The 13,323-nt window shown below is 45.4% G+C and overlaps 1 protein-coding gene across 2 annotated transcripts in view; it reads right to left on the reverse strand.

The window, feature by feature from the left end:
• Positions 1–5,813: 5,813 nt before the first annotated feature.
• The window catches only part of EPN2 (epsin 2), a 47,263-nt gene continuing 39,753 nt past the window's right edge, over positions 5,814–13,323 (reverse strand). The window contains exons 7-9 of one of the 2 annotated variants that reach the window (XM_042798520.1): positions 13,130–13,222; positions 11,975–12,190; positions 5,814–10,373 (exon numbers count right to left, since the gene is read on the reverse strand). In XM_042798520.1, coding sequence (XP_042654454.1) covers positions 10,036–10,373; positions 11,975–12,190; positions 13,130–13,222 — 647 coding nt within the window. In that variant the 3' untranslated portion in view covers positions 5,814–10,035. The remainder of the gene's footprint in view (positions 10,374–11,974; positions 12,191–13,129; positions 13,223–13,323) is intronic. The other variant, XM_042798521.1, reaches the window with a different exon arrangement.

Genomic DNA, 13,323 nt, shown 5'->3' on the forward strand with positions numbered 1-13,323 from the left:
TTTTCAGTGAGCGTTTCCCGACTTCAATGCCGTCCCTTTGTTCCGAGAGGCAACTGTTGATATCTCGCATAAACATGCTCTTCTCCCAGAGCCAGGCTTGCTGCTGCCTTTATAATTCTCTGGAAAACTGTCTTTGGTACTCAGGCATGGCAGAGCGTTTGCAGCTGTTTCACCCTGGAGAGAATCTCTCCTCTCATGACAGAGGAGTAAAGACAGACGCGATGCTGTGCTGCGAGAGAAGGTGACATTAATAAGGAAGGGATTTATGACCCGTAAGCAGTCGTTGCAGTTAGTGTTAAAGGTTAAAAGAACCCATGCTTTAAGAACAGCCAAATTCCAGAAAAACCCAGCCTTGCTATAGTGGAGGCTCAAAGTAATTTCCTTTCGCCCACTCTCCAGGCAGCTGTAACCACCCTGCTCGTTTACTAGTTAATCATTCTCCCTCTTATTCAAAACTGGACTGAAGTTCCCAACCCCTTGTAGCACAGATGGCAGTGTGAGGTTGTCAGCTGGCGCCGTACCTCCTGTTTTGTTACGCTTAAGTCTCTCCCAGACAGTGAAATTGGCCATTAACCTCCTAATTCAAGATGGGCAGGGGAAAAAAAAAAATTTAAAAATCCTTATTCAGAACATGTGTCCTGACACAGGATGAGGCTCCGAGGACAGGAAAAAAGAGAGAGACTAGCTAGAGGGGAATGAAGCCTGTGAGATCGTTGGGGACTTTGCAGAAGCCCTCCTCTGCTCTCCTGAGCTTTGGGAAGAGCTGCACAGCACGACCCTGCGCGCTTCACGGGAGAGTTTTCCTGCCGTCACCAGAAAGGAGACAGCCAAGGCCACAGACTTGGGAATCAAACCCTCCAGAAAAAAAGAAAATCGTTTGGACAGGCTTTATTTGCAGCCCTTTCTACCAAAACTAGAAAACAGCAGCACCAGCTCCTGCCCTCTCGTGGCAGTTTTCAACCTGTAGGAAGATGTTGGAGGTTCCTAATAACAATTAGCTAACAAGGTTGCATGAAGGACACTGAAGTTTTAGCCCATTTCTACATGGAAATTGCTTAATGAAATGGTGCCAGCTGCCCTGCCACTGCCCCTTGTCCTGAGAGCACGGGGCAAACACCTCCCAGGGCCACGAGCTGCCTCGCAGAGAGTGGGACTGAGCCAGAAATCTGTGCGTCGAGAAACTGCCTTTGTCCTGAGGCTAGCGAGGGTGTTTGACAACAGCAGTACTGCAGCAGCTCAAAGTTATCTCCATGTGAAAACGAGAGTCTCGCAGATGGATTAAAGCCAACAGCAACTGCTCCCCAGCAGCAGTGTCGGTTTAGGAGCAGGAGCCTTCTGTGAAATACTCCAGCTGGGGAAAAAAAAAAAAAAAAAAAAAGAAAACACCAAACCACAAAAGAGCCAGATTTGAAGAAAATTGAAGCTTCAGCTCCAACTCTACCCAGGCTCGTCACCAACAGCGTTTCAGCCCATCGCAAACCAGCCCCAAGACGACTCGTTTGTGCCAAGGTCGTGGGAGCATCATGCCAGGACCCGCTGCCTGCGGAGCCGGGGGGACCAAACACTTTGGATCCACAGTCCTGGAGATGGTCTGTGGGGTGACAGAACGGGACAGGGGGGTGGGAGATGGGGGTTACACAGAGTGAACGGTGTCAGCGGTGACAGGGCCAGGCTTGCACCCCCAGCTGGAGCCGGTGTCAGCGGGTGACCAGGCACCCCCAGCTCCCCAACATCTGGGGGACGTGAGGCCCCACCAGCACCAGCAAGAACCACCTTCCTCTGGGCCTTTAGTCTGGCGGTGCCAGTGGATGGCAGCGGGCAGCTGCCGGACGAGGGGGTGGTTGTGGCAGAACCCACGCAGGACATCTCCAGGGTACCCCTCTAACACGCTCAAGGAAGCGAGCCCCCCGTGAGAGCATGATGAATCCCCCCCTCCTGAAATTCCGACCGTCTTCCAGACGCAAACCCCCGAACAGAACCACTGAGAAGAGCTGAGCAAAGGCTGCCCAGCCCACACCCCCGCAAGGGATGTTCAGCCCCTTCCCTCCTCTTGCCCTTCATCCATGGGGTGCGCGCCGCGGAGGGGATCCCTGAGGTTTCCTCCATCAGCTGGGGGGCCTCTGGGGGGAAAACGTGAGTGAGCTCACACCCCGAGAGCTGAAGCACTCACGGGGTGTTTGGAAACCCAGAAACAACCTACACCTTTGGAGCACAGGAAAGGAAAAAAAAAAACCAAAAAAAAACAAAACAAAACAAAAAAAAAAAAACACACAACAAACAAACAACAAAAAAAAACACACAAAAAAAAAAAACACAAAAAGAAAAAAAAAAAAAACAAAACAAAAAAAAAACCCAACCAAACACAAAATGGGAGCTCCCCCCAGCCTGCAAAGAGCACCAAGCCGCAGCGTTAACAGGCTGTGGAGCACAAGGGTTACAAGGGCAACAAATTTCCAGGGCCTGGCCATCTTCAGGGCACAAATCCTGTTAGAAACCATCCTCTGGCCACCAAAACCAGACCTGAGACCCCGGGAGGGAGGCTGCAGGGAAGCGAGGGTGCAACACAACCTGCTTTCACGGCAAGGTGCAAGTGATTCAGTCTCTCGTCCTTCAGAGGGAAGATCAGCAGAAGCATCAAACTGCTGGAGGTTTCTATTTTTAGACCTCTATTCAGGCCAAGATATTTAAGTACCCGAATTCACCTCGGAGAATATCGCTACATTTAGTGCCAGACTTGCTAATGAAGACATTAACAAAGAAAAAAACCTGCAGTTGTCACCCAACACAGCCCAGGCCAGCCCACGGTCTCCTAGGCCATATGTGCTGTTACACCGAGGCAGAACCGGCTCCCTTCAGCTTGGTTAAACCATCAAATTTCACTCCCTGGCCAAGAAAAGCCCTTCAATAAGAACACAGACTCCATTGCCTCGTTTCCACAGGTTCCATCTTCCCATCCCAGCGGGGCACAAGGCAAGTGTCTATTTTCTGCCTTTGAAATTACTAGCGGCAGTTCAGCCGCAGCGCTGTGGGCAATCCCACGTGGGTGAGCGGCAGCGTGGCTGGCAGGACAAGTCCACGCTGAGTCAGCATCCCGCAGAGGCCGCTCAGCCCTCGCCTCCATCCGCTCCGGCAGCTGGGCACGAAGTTCTCATCCAGCCCCTGCCTAACTCAGCTCCTCGCCCTGCTCCAGAGGCCGTGGGGGAGGCCAGGAGGGTGAGTGGTTTCACGAAGGGGTTATTCGGCAGCCGTATCGGCAACTACGAAGCGCAATGTCTTTGCTCCGGGAAGGTCTCGGCTGTCAGCAAGAGGACCCCGGGCTGGATGGAGCTCTGGCCTGACCCACAGCAGCCCCAGCCCGCAGTGTTCACACACGGCTCCAGCCCACGATACCGCAATCTGCTTGCCAGGAGCTCCCCGCGCTCAAACTGCAAAGCTGGCAGCGCCAGCGCCTGGCTGAGAGTTCACGTCGGGCAGCAGCAGGCGGGGAGATGAGAAGACAAATGCCACCTTTACTACGGCTGTATTCTGGCTATTTGCAACGGCATGGGTTTTTCCTTCACCTGAGAAAGGGAACATTTGCTCAACGAGCACTGAGAACAGATCAGGCTGACTTTCGGAAGCGGGGGCTGAACAGCCGCGGGTGATTGCCGACCACCTCCGACCCCAGCGCCACGAGTACCTGTGCCCTGCGCGCAGCCACTGTCTGGTGGCCGTAAAGACATTCAGATGCTTTAAGAATACCTTGCCCATCAACAGCACTTTCCACCAGAGTTTCAAGGCCAGTCACAGCAAACAATTAATTCGGCTAGTTTACTCATGAATAAAGTTTGCACCACCTCCCTGCCCCACCCCATGTTAAACAGCCACTGGGGGAAGATTTTCCCCCAATCTCTTCAAATTGTTATTTACCAACTATCCGAGGGTGCCACTGCTCAATCCAGGTTAGGTACAGCTCCGGGCTCCCCCCAGCAAAGCCAGAGGACACGCTACCTCCCCTCAAGGTATCTCCCTGCTCATAATTTGTTATTTCAACTTCTGCAAAATACTGGGCTGTGTGACACTGGTAGGACGCCAATCCCCTATCGATCATCAGACTGCTAATTAACTGCCCTAATGGGTAATTGGCAGGGATGTCTGAGGCAAAGGGAACTTCCACTCACTGAAACCCCCAAGTTTTCAACAATTACAGGGTACAATCGATTGACAGCAAAACACAGAGACAGGATTGCTACCGCCGTGTACAACACTGGCTCGTTGCTATTTATAATCCTGAGCTCCCAAACAAACGTTTGTCTTTATGAAATCCGTGTTCGCTTGCGTCTCAACTCACAACACAGGGAGGAGATTACCTGGAAGGAGGACAACAGCCTTCAAAAAGGCAGAAGTTTTTCATGTGAGGGGCTGTCTAAATCACATTGGTTCTCCAAAACGTGGATTGCAGGCAGTTGCAGAAGTCTTGCCAAAGCCATCGCACGAGCCGGCCCAAACTATTTTCTCACACTTTGATGAAAATGAGCGGAAGAGCAAAGTTGCACCACTCGGCCCAGCACAAACAAGAGGTACCAGCAATGTACACATTCAGCAAAAATACTTTGGCAACACCGGTGCGGATGAGGGCGAGCCTCCAGATAATACATTATCCAGATAGCCCTTTTCCTCTGCAGAAGCAGGCAAATACCACCTCACTTCACAGAAGAGGAAGAGGAAACCGGGGACAGGGGAACAGACGCTCACCCAAGGTCAGAGGAAGGCTCAGCCCCAGCCAGATCTCTCTCACAACAGGCTTTATCAGCTCAGACTCCCGCCAACACCCCCTCCGCTTGCAACAGCCTGCGGTGTCCAGCTCCTTTTTACGAGTATTACAGAGTCATCACAGAAGTTTCCACTTCGAGCCCTTCTTAAATCTTTCTTGTAGGGAGCAGCTTTATTTTAAAATGTGCAATACCAAGAAGGCAGAGCAAAACAGTGAAGAACAACTGATCACACAGAAAAAAAGAGACCAGCGGGAGGAGCGATAAGCACACCTGCACAGGAGAGCCCTCCTGCACAGGAGCAGAAAGCATCCTTCTGTGAAAACGAGAGGCACAAAAAGCAACAGGTACCTAAGCTGCCACCCCTGGCAAAGGAGGTTTGTTTTCCTTACCGGCCAAAACACAGAAGCAAAATCAACCAACGACCTGACCGGAGGTGGCCTTGCTCTGCAGCGGAACCTGAGCGTTACTGGGTTTGCACAACACCCACTGTCAGCTCCAGCCTGTGGATCCGAAACCAAAAGATGCTTTTTTTCCCCCGTGGTCGCCTTCCCGACAGTCACGCCCCTAGCAGCACTGCCGTTTGAGCATTAACAAATTAAGTATTTGATTAGCGATCAGTCTGATTGGCAGCAAAGCATAACTACAGGAAAGGCGGGGGGGGGGGGGGGGTGGCTCTGGAGAGGCAGCTCTTGAAATAGCCTGCTAATGAAGTACCCACCCATTGAAACTATCCAGAATTAGAAGCTGAAATCACTTCCCAGCTGGAGGCAGGCTCTCTGCTACCCCCCCTCGGCAAGGTCACTTGATCAGTGGGACAGAGCCAAAGCTGTGGGAAGGGAAAGACTGAACTACTGCAAAAATGGGAAGCAAGGACTCCCCAAGTCAGTTCTGTCACAGTTCCCCAACCCTTTTTCCATGCACGATGGCTTTTAAAGCCACATCTTCCCCAGATGTCTGTCCTGACATCGATACAGCAGCCTCCACCGAGACAGTGCTTGATCATCCCTCCAGAAGTGCTGTTTGAAGGGTAATGTGGTTTAAAGAAGCAATTCAGTCACCTGCAACACAACAAGTCTTCGTTTTTATTGAGTTAGTAAGGTCTCAACTGATTCCGATTTAAGTGTTCTATAAGAAACCCTCCTTTCTCACAGCAAGAGCAGGCCTGCCCCAGGAAAGTGATGAATGCATCGAAGAAATCACATTGACAATGTACAAGAAGCATAACTCTCAATAACGGTTAGATTTCTCCTAGCACCTAGGACTTTTAGCACAAACCTTAAATCATCTCAACCAATCCATCAACTTTCTTGAAAACTAAATCAAGCATGGCAGCGACAGTTTTTTGAATGGGATTATAAACACTACGCAGAGTCTTGAAAAAGCAACACGGCTGGAATATAAGCAATACAATTTTAATTCTGACCAGTCACCTACAAACCCTTTGTCTTTCCACTGTTCTGATGGCATTATTAAATATCACACTTGTGACATCGCTTGGGAAAAATGACACAAAGATACAGACATTATGATACAATAGTACAAATGATAAATTATTTATACAGTAAATAATGTCAATAGTCAGCACAAATTCATAAAAAGCAGCCGGCTCCCAGTATTATGAAAACAGTTTGGTAAATATTTAAATTGTAACACTTGTAAAGGAAGCGAGTCTTGTGAGATTCTGCTGTGAAAAATAAACCATATATTTCTCCACAATTTGTGCAATATTAATACATACAGTACACATTAGAAACTGTAACAGCAAAAGGGAAGATGGATAACAATAGTTGTCTTAGCTATGGGACTTCAAAAAGACTGTAAACACCACAACCCACCACGGTTTTCCTTCCCTGTCCCCTCAATGTAGTTTAGTTTCTATATAGTATAAAACTGAATAAATAACTGAGCTTATTTTGGGTTTAAAATTATGCCAAGGTTTTTTTTTTTTAATTTTTTTTACAAAATATTTAACACTTTATCTTTGGTCAATTTGACCAGTAAGGCTATTTTGGGATACTAACATTTTAAAAATCAAAAGCACTTTTTATATTTGCAAGTGAGAAAAGAAGGGGAAGAGGGAAATGCGTTTGGAGAAATACGCCAGAGCAGATGTGATCGGATACGCACACGTCCTCCGTGCAAAAAGAAGCGGGAGGGTGAGGAGGGAGGAAGAATTATCCTGGAGAGCAGTTAAATTATCGCAAAAAAAGAGATTGACCGTTCTGGACACAACTGAAGTTTCACCTGGCTGGGACAGGCACCACCGCTCAGCGTCACTGCATGGCACTCGGGACGCGGGGCTGTCTCCAGCCCAGGAACCGCGCGGATTTACCAAACCAGCTGCTCACGCCCTGGAACGCGGCTCCTGCCACAACCCCCCGTGCCAGGCTGGGAATCACGGCACGGTTAGTCCTTAGCCTAACGCTTCACAGCACCACAGTCGGGGCTGATGGCTCTTCAGAGTGCCTTGTTGTGGTTTACTGTGCGATATATGTCTGTCTATATATATATATAAATATATATATAAAATGTAAAAGTAATACAGCTCTTAGAAGTGGCTTGGTAAAAGCAACAATTTGCCATTCAGCAGTTTCATTAAGCTAGGGCTCTCTACCAGACCAACAGCACATTTTTATCAATTCATGGTGACAGATCACGACTCTGAACTGTAGGCAACTTCATCATTTTAAATACTTACTATCAACCCCACCTTGCCTCCAAAACCAGTTACCTAGTGTTTAACGAGAGGATGCGGTTAGAACTTTTTGGCTGATTAGACAATGCCCCATCTAACTGTTGCAAATGCATTCAGGTGACGGACTAAGGGAAAAACATCTAGTGACCTCAGCTCCACAGTTGATAAAAATAAATTGGAAAAATAATGACGGATAAATCTTGCCACAGATCAATTGGAAAGCACTTTCCCCCCCCACCCCATCTGCAAGAATCACACCCTTCCTGGTCTACACTTTTCAATAACTTCAACAACAACAAAAAAGTAAAGTATTTTTCCTTACTCTGAAAGGCAACATGAATGTTTTTTGTTTTGTTTTCTTAAAGACATACTGGGTGTGGACAGTAATTCGCTTTCCTCCTATATAAAAACAAGAGCAGATGAATATTCTGAATCCTACTTGCAAATTCCACAGTATTCAAGAGGATAGAACAATCTGCATAGAAACATCCACACATTTAGCATTCCGTATACTAATAGAGCTACACTGACCTACACAGCTAAAATCTGTGATTGTACCCTAGATTTGATAGTCTTTCAGCCTCCCCTACCCACCGAAAGATATAACCCAGTCCCCTCCACGTTAGCCAGCCCCTCCTTCCTGCAGCACACGACCCTAGACTGGCACAGTCCCACACAGCATCATTACACCAGAACACACAACTCTGGCAATTTCTTTCAGCTTGTTTTGTGTTTTGTTTTGTTTTGTTTTTTTCCCCCTCCTCCTAATTAGGGAAAGGCCACCAAGATGCATCAGTTCATTCACAGAGATGCCCTCAAGGCAGCAGCAAGCACTGGGACATCCCTTTCCACATGCTCTGCGGACGTTTGCGCTGTGTGAAAGCAGAGCTCGGAAACATTGCCACCTTTGAGAAGGCCGGGCTTCCACCAGAAACGCTGGCTGAAACCTGAGCGTGGTTTAGTGCCGATGAGTCCAGACATGCAAGTTAAAATGTATAGTTCAGCTTACAATTAATAGTTGTAAATGGAACCAGTTATTAATATGGAGTGCACCTTTCATTAAGAAAAATTAGTCAATAAAACGAATGAGTCTTGTTTGTACATTAGAATTTTTAACATCTCAAGAAGCATTACAAGAAGAAACAGCCTCTCTCCTGTTCTTCACAAAGGCTAAACGTCTGTCCATTTTAGTAATCGGAAAACAGGAACAAATCAAGGGAAAGGCGACTTTAGTGTTTTTTCCTTTTAATGTAGTCTTAAATCATGTTATGCTCAAATTCAATTCATCTAAAAATAATTAGTCACGAGAATTTGTTTTGATTTGCATTACGAATACTTCATTTAAAAGTAAATATTTTAGTGTTAATCTTCCCTTTTAAACTCTCTTTACAGAAACAAAGAGCTAAAACCATAAATAACAGGGCATTAAAACCATAAAAATGACATTTGCCAATATCTTAATTTTTCAGCCAGACTTGATAAATCTATCAAAACCAGACAGTTAAATAAGAACCACATTATAAAAATTAGCAAAAAAAGGACTATTAGGTAACTCTGCAAACTCAAATATGAAACTGTACTAAACAAAATATGTGCAAAAGTATACAAGAGTAACTGCATATAGCAAGGTTAAGCCTGAATTAGTTTTAAAGCTTGCCCCGGTGAAATTGAATTCAAAGTTGTCCCACTGTATTTCTTTTTTCTTTCAACTCACATTGTAAGTCAAATAAAAACAAAATACACATGATAACTTCCAAACGAAGCTGGTACTGGACAAGCACAGAGCAGGACACTCACTCAGCACGAGTGCAGCATGCCACTCACAGAGAGTTCCTCAGGAGTCCTTAGAGAGTAGTGTACAAATTCAACACCGCATACAACAGCACACGTTATACTTGACAACTTGAGAATGTTCTTGGGTTTTCTGTCTGTTTGTTTTTGTGTGTTTTTTTTTTTTTATTTTTTTTTTTTTCCTTTTGAGACAAGCTTGCTTTCTCAGTCAAATCTCTGATACGAAAGCAGTGCGATTTTGCGTTGCAATGTTTAATGCATAAAAACCAGCCACCTGGGCCCTCCGAATCGTTCTCTTCTAAGAGTAAGGACTATGGGTGAACCAACAGTCTAGAACTGTGTATAGTTATGTGCAAAACATTCACTAGCACTCTGAATCTCAGGTCTATCATATGGGCATAGGAAGTGACAGATGCAGGTAAATAGTAATTTCAGGATCCAGCACATCATCTGACATCTACAAAATAGCCAACGGAGTTTAAAATGGCAGGTTCTCCCTAGAAAGTGTATTGAAATGATTAACAAAGTAACAAAATGGGCAGAATCTAACTTTGGTGAAAAGTCTGAACATTTCACATAATGCTCAACAAGCCAAAGTAAGGTACCATCTGTAGCAAAGACTAGATTTAGATTAACTGGTAAGTAGAGACAACTCTTCAAAGATCATAACTGTAAACTGCAAATCTACTTCCAAGTCTCTTACACACCGTTCAGTCCACACAGGCCACGTTCATTTTGCTGTAAAGACTTCAGCCTGGAAACACTATGAAAAGAAAAGTTCCTTTAATTGGGTCTTTATAGGAGAAAAGGGTTAGTTGTATTTGTAGACTGGGATGCTGACGGCGGGATTCCTGTACTGTGAAGAGGTTGGGTCATTGATCCTGCAATGCTCACGTTCAGCCCCTGGCCCATCCTTGTTATAGACGCCACAGTGCCCATTGCGGGTATCGGTGCCATTCCCACAGGCACTGGGGCCATGGAAGACAGAGGTATTGGCTCCATGCTTATCGGGGGCACAGCACTGAAAGAAGGGCTGGTTCCCATCACAGGACTCGCTCTCATCTGATTTAGAGTGAGTGGCTGAGGCTGATTCACTTGGAAGGGGTTGATTGGAGTTGGTGCTGTAGCAGCGCCTAGTTTTGAGAGAAGAAGGGGGAAGAGGGAAAGAGATCGCACCTCCATAAACGCGAGGTTTTGGAGATCCGTCTTTTCTGGCGAAGAACGCACCTACTGCACATCCCCACGTGCTCCCAACCCCAAAACAGGGAAGCCTCCACAGACGCTGTTCAGCAAACTGGGGCTGGTGCACAACTACAGTCTGTTTCCTTGAACCTATCGATCAGAGAGCATCCCTTTGCTGACCAACAATTTCCACTTCTGACAGTAGTCACTGGAGAGACGGGTTCTAAATCTGGTTACCTGGAACACGCCTAACTATGACACCCAGATCACTAATATTTTTATTTTTTTTTTTTTAAATGCTACTTAAAATTTGCATTAGGGAAAAGAACTGCAGGCTCTCTGTACTCCTTTACTGCAATCTGGCTACTGCAGATTTGTGCGTTTGCTTTCAAGATCTCATCCAGTCAACTCCATTTAGAAGCTGTACATGTTTCTGGCACTGAGTTTTGACAAGAATTCATAAAGTAAACAAGTTGTTTCCGAATTACAGCGGTGCTAAAAAAAAAAGCAGAGAATAATTTTCCCAGTGTTTGAGGTTCTTTGGGCTGCTGCCAACACTACAAATTCCTTTTACCGTATATGTATAGCGTTATTTGGATGGCCCAGTGACCCCTTAGCAGCTTTTTGTAGTAACCGGTAATGGCAGATACACAGACTTCCTCTTGCTAAACACTGCCAAGGCTGTTCAGAATTAGTGTTTTTTTCCTACCCAAGGAGTTTAATACACTGTCATTTTTTCACATTGGAAGAGTGAAGAAAAAGAAAAATTGAAATAGCATTGTAAAGTATTTCACCGTACTAACGTCACATGGAAATTTCAGTGCACATGAATAGCTTTTAAAAAAAATACCTCTTCCACATGTTTAGTGTCACCACCTAAGTCGGCTATAAGTAAAAGGCTCACTCCTAACAGGGGCCAATTTACAGAAGAACTGCAACAGCCTATTTTTTTTCCAAAATACACTGAGAGTGTGTTTTGATCAAAGCTGGTTTATCATGCTAGCCTGAAGACAGCTTAACCAGCAATCCATTAAATTATACTGCAGAGTTTGCTATCTGGAACCTCAGGCTGCAGTCTGAGATGCTACTGTGCCTGCTGCAGCCAAGCAAAACGGCAATTCCTACCTACTTCCACGAGAACCTACTACCTGTTACCTTCCCAAGGGTTTCTCTGGTAGCACACGTTCACATCTTACCTGTTCTGACAAGCAACCAGCTTTAGCTCAGCTATTTTTCATAACTAAAAGCCTACTCTTCTAATACAGATCATTTTGAGAGAGCAAGGGCAAAAGTGGAAGAGAAACTGCTTGAACAAAGCTGAGCCAGCAGATCAACTGCAGACGCAAGTTCTGCGCTTTCATGGTCCAGCAGTATGCCTTGAAACCACGATGCCTCACCTTCCTGCTCTCAGTTATGATCTGTTGGATGAAGTAATCAAGAAAAACAAGCCCAAACCAGATTACGTTGAAACAAATAGGACTGAGTTATGCAGAGTTTTCCTAGAGGAAAGGAAAGCTAAAATAGAAAACTGAAGGAACGTGCGGAAACAGACCTGGTGCCAAGAATGGATTCAGTGAAGTAACAGGTTGCGGTGGTTTAGACACCAGTGAATCCAGGTTCACCAAAGCAGCATTGGGGCCCAAAAAAGACTCAGGGGTTTTCCGAGCGGCACTTTGTTTGCCTGATGTCATGCTTGAGTGCTGGGAATCAAAGAGATCAGGACTTGTGGTACCGCTATGCTGAGATGGCAAAGTGGAACCTGATTCAGCTGAAACAACACAAAGAGAAAAACAGAACTTATCTTATTAATCTACATAATCAAGCAAAGAAAACCCTGGAGTCCCTGACAGCAGAAGTATTTTTAAAATCTAATGTTTGTATTAGTCAGATTTAAATGCTTCAATACGTTACACCCTTATAGCATGCAAGCAGATAAATGTTCTTTAGAAGAGTATGAAGAAGCTACAGTTAGAGTTGCAGTGCTCTACTGAAGGCGCTACCTGATTTGCCCTGATGAATATTCTCACAGCTACGCTGCAACAGATGGACGCAGAGTCTCTAAGGAAAAGATATTCAAAAGCCTTGGCTTCTGCCCTTCCCCTGTCCTTACACCACTGTTGCACCCTTCCTAGCTAGATTCCACCCAGGTTTTCTCTTTTGTGTTAAAGAAGCCTAGCCCAGCTTTGAATTAGTCACCGTTCTTTCAGGCAGAGCCATCCTGAAAGTTCACAGTAACAAAGCACTTATACGTTAAGGTCTGGCATTTTTATTTTAGTGACTAATGACCAAATAAAAGATAAATTAAAGCATTCGTAGAAGTCTGTTTTCTCATCTTCTTACTATAGTTACACACTAGAATTTAGACATTTGAGAAATTCAGTCGACACTGTTCTCTTTGATTCTTTAAGCGTGAGCCATACTCCAAACGCATTGGATACTGTAAATTTAGAAGTCAAATTTCTGGGTCAATGCAGCGAAAGGTTACAGAGTGAAATTCTATGGCTTACAATGCAAATGGCTCATTCCCCATAAGTTCATGCACAGGCCAAAAGGTTAACAACAAGCTTTTACTGCTGCATTATCACCAGCTTTAATCTCTTCTGTGAAAGTCTATTTTATTTATTTACTTTAAATACAATTTAAGAAGAGACATTTGCTGCTGCGACTATCACCCAAACTGTCCATGCACTAAGAATTTGATTCATACCTGGCTTTTTGGAAGTTCGAAGTGTGTCAAATTCAGAAAAATCATCTTTAACTGTACCATTCAAATTACTGAAGAGGTCAAAAGATGTACTTCCTGTTCAAAACAAGACAGCCCTGTCATTAACAAATCTTCAGTCGCATCACACCCCTGATCCTACTGAAAGCAATTTCTAACCCATTCCTGTTACCAAGAAG

Source organism: Tyto alba, unplaced genomic scaffold (genome assembly GCF_018691265.1).
Source record: "Tyto alba isolate M040663 unplaced genomic scaffold, T.alba_DEE_v4.0 Super-Scaffold_28, whole genome shotgun sequence".
In the NCBI taxonomy this organism is placed as follows: Eukaryota; Metazoa; Chordata; class Aves; order Strigiformes; family Tytonidae; genus Tyto; species Tyto alba.